Below are 7,692 nucleotides of genomic sequence, written 5' to 3'. Positions count from 1 at the left end.
AACAACATTCCTTCACGTGAGATGGTCATGCTGCTGTCACCTGGAGTGTCTGAAGTTTGGCAGCAGCTGAGGCTGGAGATTGATTGGCCCTGTGATGTGTCACTGGACAGAGCAGGGTGTGAATTTTAGTGTGGGTGTTAATTGCTCTCAGAAAATTTCTCCTTACTTCTTGTCCTGTTCTTTGGTGCCATAGAGAATAAGTCAATTCCCTCTTCTTTGTGACAAACACTCAATTTCTGGAAGACAGCTATCATGTTGTCCCCCCCCAATCCTTCTCTTTGATAACGTAGACACACCTAGGTCCTTCAACCCTTTGTCATAGAATTTTATTATTAAAACTTATTGAGTGCAGATCTCAGAGTTTGAAGCAACGCTGAACATCTTGCCTTGCCCTAATTTTCATAGCAACACTAACTATACCCATCTTTTTCTTGTCAAAAGCTATTGAGAGTTCTTACATAATACATTATTAAAAATGAAACATTTTCCAGTGTAGAGTTTTTTCTCAAATCACCACCACCAAGGGGGATGCAACAAATACATCAATGTTATAGTGCTGTTGTCACCATAATGAATTCCAGGCACAATGAATATGATGGTTGCTTCCAAAACAGTCATGCGGCCCAGGAATGCATGTCTGCCCTCTTTCCCCAAAATGAGGTTCAGTGATCTTCAAAGGTAAGGAAGAGGAGGCTCGGAGGCCTGCTGGAATGGGAGTCATGTCTAAGGATTTCAGGGACCCAGAGGGAATGGGAAAAACCCTGTGGGGACCTGGGAGTGGGGGAGAGAAAAGACTGTGGGGACCCTGTGAAAAAGGGAAAGAACTGGGCGATCGAAGGGTTGAGGTAGAGGCCGCCTTGGGAATGCAAATCTGGGCCTTTGCCTCCAAACCTGAGGTAACCAGTGTCCTGCGTAATAACTCACATATTCATTAAATTGATCTACCAGGGAGAGAGGGGGTGGAGGTACTTAAGCAAAGTAGTCCCGTTTAACGGTGATTGCAACATAAAAGCGTCATTGATAGGCCCCATTGCACTTGTATCTCAAGGACTATGTGTATGGTGGTTGGGAAATTCTGGCACTCAAAATCTGGAGGACACCAAGAGAGAAGATAGAAATTCCAATTGTGGGAATTCCATAATATTAAAAAAAAAACACCCAAAAGCCTTTTTGAAGAATTCCACACTTCTGCAAAAGGAAGTATCCAGATAGTTTGGCTGATCACCAGAAACAGGTAGTTAGCCTTTACCAAGGCTATGAGTCCTCTGGTGTGTCACCAGGTGCAAATCCTTATTGAAACTTTTCCCACATTCTAGACACTCATACGGTTTCTCTCCTGTGTGTCCTCTGGTGTGTTATCAGACCGGAAATTTGACTGAAACTTTTCCCACACTCTGGACAATCATATGGTTTCTCTCCTGTGTGAGTCCTCTGGTGTGTCACCAGGTGGGAATCCTTATTGAAACTTTTCCCACAATCTGGACACTCATACGGTTTTTCTCCTGTGTGAGTCCTCTGGTGTGTTATCAAACTGGAAATTTGACTGAAACTTTTCCCACACTCTGGACACTTATATGGTTTCTCTCCTGTGTGAGTCCTCTGATGTGTCACGAGGATGCAATTCTGACTGAAACTTTTCCCACACTTAGGACACTCATACGGTTTCTCTCCTGTATGAGTCCTCTGATGTATCACGAGGCTGGAATTCTGACTGAAACTTTTCCCACAATCTGGACACACATATGGTTTCTCTCCTGTGTGAGTCCTCTGGTGTGTCACCAGGTGGGAATCTTTATTGAATCTTTTCCCACAATCTGGACACTCATACGGTTTTTCTCCTGTGTGAGTCCTCTTGTGTGTTATCAGACTGGAAATTTGACTGAAACTTTTCCCACACTCTGGACAGTCATATGGTTTCTCTCCTGTGTGAGTCCTCTGGTGTGTCACGAGGCCGCAATTCTGACTGAAACTTTTCCCACAATCTGGACACTCATACGGTTTCTCACCTGTGTGAGTCCTCTGGTGTGTCACCAGGGTGGAATTATGCCTGAAACTTTTCCCACACTCTAGACATTCATATGGTTTGTCCTGGGAATGAGTCCTCTGGTGTATCACTAGGGTAGAATTCTGACTGAAACTTTTCCCACACTCTGGACATTCATATGGTTTTTCTCCCGTGTGAGTCCTCTGGTGGACCACAAGGTGGGAAATCTGCCTGAAACTTTTCTCACACTCTGGACATTCATACAATTTAATCTGGGAATGAGTCCTCTGGTGTATCACCAGGGTAGAATTATGACTGAAACTTTTGCCACAATCTGTACACTCATATGGTTTGTCCTCTGTGTGAGTCCTCTGGTGGGTCACCAGGGTGGAATTATGACTGAAACTTTTCCCACACTCTGGACACTGATACGGTTTTTCTTCTGTGTGAGTCCTCTGGTGTGACACCCGGCTGGAATTTTTACTGAAACATTTCCCACAATCTGGACATTCATACGGTTTTTCTCCCGTGTGAGTCCTCTGGTGTGTTACTAGACTGGAATTATGGCTGAAACTTTTCCCACACTCAGGACATTCATACGGTTTTTCTCCGGTGTGAATCCTCTGGTGTATAACGAGGTTGTAATTCCGTCTAAAATGTTTCCCACACTCGGGACATTCATATGGCTTCTCTAGGATATGTGTTCTGTGGTGTGTCACCAAGCCAGATTTCTGACTGAAACTTTCTCCACACTTTGGACATTCATATGGTTTCTCTCCTGTGTGAGTCCTGTGATGTGTCATGGGGATGGAATTCTTACTGAACCCTTTCCCACACTCTGAACACTCATATGGTTTCTCTCCTGTGTGGGTCTTCTGATGTGTCACAAGGCTGGTGATATCCTTGAGGTGAAATTTACTGGAGCTTTAATTCCACCTGTTTTCCTCCTCACAGGGCCAGGCCTCCATCACAGTCTGCCCTATGTGGCTATCCAATAGACCTTTTTCTCCCTGCTGACTTTCAGAGATACCCCTTTTTCTGAATGAAATACAGTCTCCCTTGATCTTTCATGTAACGTATTCTTGAGTTTCTCACACTCTATTTTTTCTAGCTTGAATTCTCTCAATTTTCTCTCCTTGTCTCTCAACTGCTGGGAAAGGAGAAGAATTTTCTAGTTTTCTGAAGGAAATGGAAAATATTTTGATTTCTCGCTGGCTTTGTTTTTTTCCCAGTGTTGCTTGTTATTCTCAATTTTCCAGAATGCTCTTATTGCCATCCACTTTCTCTGTAAGATTCAAAGAAACATGTAACTTTAATTCTTTATAAAATAGTTGCTGAAGATATGAAAAAAAGAAAAAAGTATACATTACAATGAATAAGCAAACATGCACAATAAGGAATAACCTCTTTGATTAGTTATGATTCATTTGACACATTTATGTCCAGGTTCAAATATATATTCCGTCATGAAATTCTCTAACAAATTCTTAGCACCGCAAAGCCTTATCATGAACTATATCTGGAAATGCTAGGGATACATTGTACAGATGTAAATATATGCATACAAAGAGAAATATATATATGCCTATCTGTATGTATGTAGAAAATGCATGTGTTTTAGCCTGAAAATTATCCCAAAATGATCCCAGTTGAACCTTCTGAGCTAATTGTAGAGATTGTGGGTTTTTACCTGATGAAATGATACCTAAACCCTGTTGAAGATTTCATGTAAAGTTTTGCCCATGGAAGTCCTCCGCTCCAAGTAAGGGCAGAATATATTTTTCACAACCACTCTGGTGACATCCTAATTGAAGTAGTGTTCACTTACTGACTGCAATTGGGACTAGCATCTGTGTTAGTAAGCAACCCAATTGTTAAGCATGATGTCATATGACAATGCCAACTTACATACCATGCTTGTTGGCTTTACAGAAAGGGAATGCTGTGAAAGCGAAGGTGGAAAGACACAGAGAAATTCTGTGCCTTAAATCAGTGGTTCCCAAACTTTTTCAGTCCACCACCCACTTGGTGCTACAAACTCATCCTCAGTGCCCCCAACCCAGGGGTGGGATTCAAATTCCTGTGGGCATGGCCTAATTTGAGGGCGTGGCCTGCTGGTCACGTGACTGTGGATGTGGCCTGCTGGTCACGTGACTGGGTGGGCATGGCCTGCTGGTCACATGACTGGGTGGGCATGGTTTGATGATTGGCAAATGAAATACAAGTGGTCCTCACTTAATGGCAGGTTGCTTAGCAAGTGTTCTAATTTATGACTGGCCTCCCTAAAGCTACTTGACCTGGTTTTGGAGTTTTGACAGCCATGCACACACATACACACCCACTCCCTTCTAACCCTGCTGGAGCAAGACATTGGACTAGAATCAGCAAAGCATCTCTGATTAGATTCTAGTAGAGAATAGAATCTAATCAGAGATGCTTTGCTGATTCTTGTTCATTTGTTTTATGTCCGAGCAGAGCGGTGCACCAAATCCATGGGGTGAGCCTGAGAGAAGGAAAGAGAGAGAGAGAAAAGAAAGAAGTAAAGAGAGAGAGAGAAAAGAAAGAAGGAAGAAAGGGGAAAGAAAGAAAAAGGACAAAGAGTGGGGGAGGGAGGGGAGAGAGAGAGAGAGAGAAAGAGACAGAGAGACCTGATGAATCAGATTGAAATGAGGTCTAGTTTAGAGGCCCTTTACCACACTGAAACATCTTTGCGAGCATCTTTGCCCAGCACATTGAAACATCTTTGGCTTCTATTACAGTAATTAAAGGTTTTGTGGATGAAACATGGCCAAGACTATCAGGAAGCTCTCACATTTTGTGGAGGCTTAAACAGGATCCATTGGACCAAACCTCCACCCTAAAAATTACTTTTCCCCAATGTATTACAGTGCCAATTCTGAAGAAGGCAAAACCAAAATGTACTGGTAAATTACAAGAACACAGACAAACACACACACACTCCCTTCTAACCCTGCTGGAGCAGGTGATTGGACTAGAATAGGCATCTCATTATCTTTCTCCTCCCTCCCTCCTTCTTTTTTTTCTTTTTCTTCTGCCCCTTCCTTCCATCCCCCACTCTTTCTTTGTCTGTCCCATTTTCTTTCTGTCCCTTTTCTCTTTCTTTTCTTTCTCTCTCTTTCCCTCTCTCAGGTTCACCCCATTGACTGCTGCACGCTCTGGTGCAAGAGGCTTAATGGGGTGAGCCTATGGGGCCTCTCCTCGAATGCAGCTGCGGTGGGATGTTTGAAAAGGAGAGCAAAGCCACTGTGGCTTTCCTCCCCTTTTCAAACATCCTGCTGTTGCTGCGTACAAGGCAGGCATGTCGGGAAAGTGGAGGAAAGCCAGAGTGGTTTTTCTCCCCTTTTCAAACATCCCGCCACCACTGCGTTCAAGGCAGGCATGTCGGGAAAGTGGAGGAAAGCCAGAGTGGTTTTTCTCCCCTTTTCAGACATCCTGCTGCCCTTGCATTCGAGAAGAGGCCCTGCAGGTTCACCCAATTGACTGCTGCACACTCCAATGCAAGGGGCTCAATGGGGTGACCTGTGGGGCCTCGCCTTGAACACAGCAGCGGCGGGACATTTGAAAAGGAGAGCAAACCCACTCTGGCTTTCCTCCACTCCTGCCACCACTGTGCTCGAGGCAGGCACGTCGGGAAAGTGGAGGAAAGCTGGAGTAGGCTTGCAGAGTGTAAGTCACCTACATCAGATGGTGGTAGAAAGGCACGGCGAGCGGGCAGGCTGTCTGGCTGTCTGGTGCTGGTAGCAATGGTGGGCGGGTAAATGGGAAACGAGAGCACATGCACTACATAAGGAGAGACTGGGCGGGGCAGGTGGGAAAAACTGAGAGTGATTGTTGCGCATGCGCGCAATGTCATGCATGCGCAATAAGGACTGACAGCAGAAAATGGAGGAGGCAGGGCCAGCCAGGGGCCCTTTTTGCCAGTTCTTCAACCTACTGGAATGGTAACAACCGTTCTTGCCAACTGGTAAAATCTCAACCCAGAATTGTACCCTGGGTGGGGCCCACCACCAGCGCTCCCCTGCTGCCTCTTAGCACCACCCTGCCAGCCCCCTTGCCTCTAACTGCCCCCCTAAGTCTTCCCACCGGCCCCCAGGGGGCGGTACCGCTCTCTTTTGGAACTGCTGCCTTAAATAGACAGAATTTTTTAAAAAACTGAAAATTGGAAAGGGAAGATGGTAATGGAATAACTAGAGGAAGCAGGACTGGGTCAATAGAATATAAATTAAAAACTCTCCACAGGGCATTTTATTCCAACAACTGAAACCTCTTTGGAACTCAACCAACCTGCCTCTTGTGCACATCAGTCTCCCTTCCTCAAAATGCTCTGCAGGCATTTTGGGCAAGACATCCCAAGACTTAACCTCTCACTTAACCTGAAGTGTTTTTATCTTTCTCAATACAGTGCATTCAGAAAGTATTCAGGCCCCCTTTACAGTTGTCAATTTATGCAGCTGAATTTACAGACATCTCTAAAATTTTGTTTTTACTTTGTCATGTACCAGAATGAGGAAAAAATGAACGTCAACAAGCAAAAATCTGGCAAAAATCTGCCAAATCTGCCAGCAGAAAAATCTCGGGCTGCAGTTTTAAATGATGCAGCAAAAGGATAAAAACGTTTGGGGAGAGAAAGACTGAGGAGCAGCAGCAGCCCGCATGTTTCACTCCTGTCCCTTCGCTGTTTCAAGGCCGTGGAGGAACCCAAAGGGCCCGACTTGCACCCGGATTCTCCTCCGATCTTCCCTCCACTCACCTCCCAGGAGCCGCTTCGACCCTCCAAGCAGCACAAGAGGCGCCGCTGACGCCATGATCCTCCCGTGGCTGAGCCGGAAGAGGAACTTCCTCTGTCATCCTCCTCCACATCCTCTCTAGCAATCTAATACTCTATCGTTTCAATTCATTCCAGCTCGGCCTCTCTCCCTTCCGATGTAATGTCAATATTAGCGATGCCGCTGCTGTGCTCTCGTTCTCTGCTTTCCAGGCGCGACAGTCTTTCTCTCCCCAAACGTTATATTAAAATACACTCAGAAATCCTTACAAAAATGAGAAGTTATGAAAGCGAAAGTGGAAAGACTCAAAAGAAATTCTGTGCCTTAATAGCCATGAAGAAAAACTGTAAATTTGGAAAGGAAGTTTGTAACGGAATAACTAGAGGGAAGCAGCATTGGCTCAAAAGAATATAAACAAAAACTGTCCAAAGGACATTTTATCCTGACAACTGAAGCCTCTCTGGAGCTCAACCAATCTCCCTCTTCTGCACACCAGTCTCTCTTCCCCAAAATGCTCAAAGGCAGTTATTAGAGCTCCCAGGTCTGCCCCTTGACCTGAGAATCTTTTCTCTTTCTAATTATTTCACAGAAGCCTCTTGATCTCTTTGCAAAGCTGTTCATAAAAAACAGCAGAGAGCTTCTTTTTCACAATAGATTATACAATCCGTAAAAGAACTGAAATTTAAATGCTCTAGAGCTGTGGGTTGCTGACACCCGGCCTACAGGAAAGGCTTTGTTTGCTATACTTTAAATTCTAATAAACCTCTGGCTCCAAAGTGAGATGCTTTATGGTGTGCTCTCTATTCAATTGTTACCAAGTGCAGCTATGCTTAATATTTAGGTTTTTGTCAGCCCTTGAATCATCTTTAATGAAACTTTACAGGGCTGGCATAGGAGAGGATGGGCGAACTGTGGGAAAGG

General features: G+C 44.7%; 1 protein-coding gene across 1 annotated transcript; it reads right to left on the bottom strand.

The window, feature by feature from the left end:
• Positions 1-309: 309 nt before the first annotated feature.
• LOC148126544 (uncharacterized) lies at positions 310-6,912 on the bottom strand. Its single transcript, XM_087928255.1, has 2 exons — positions 6,756-6,912; positions 310-3,269 (listed from the first exon to the last, which is right to left on the bottom strand). Exon 2 carries the CDS (start codon positions 2,785-2,787, stop codon positions 1,321-1,323), a length of 1,467 nt encoding a protein of 488 aa, XP_087784381.1. The 5' UTR covers positions 2,788-3,269; positions 6,756-6,912; the 3' UTR covers positions 310-1,320.
• Between the last annotated feature and the right edge of the window lie 780 nt (positions 6,913-7,692).

This window comes from Pseudonaja textilis, chromosome 2, assembly GCF_049901715.1.
Source record: "Pseudonaja textilis isolate UNSWEBS1 chromosome 2, rPseTex1.2, whole genome shotgun sequence".
Taxonomy (NCBI): Eukaryota; Metazoa; Chordata; class Lepidosauria; order Squamata; family Elapidae; genus Pseudonaja; species Pseudonaja textilis.
Note: the sequence above shows the minus strand (reverse complement) of the source record. Positions and strands in the feature narration are given on the sequence as shown.

What these genes read in the sequence shown, in the direction of transcription:
- LOC148126544 (XM_087928255.1), bottom strand. Translation starts at nt 2,787, where the DNA reads ATGACACATCACAGGACTCACACAGGAGAGAAACCATATGAATGTCCA.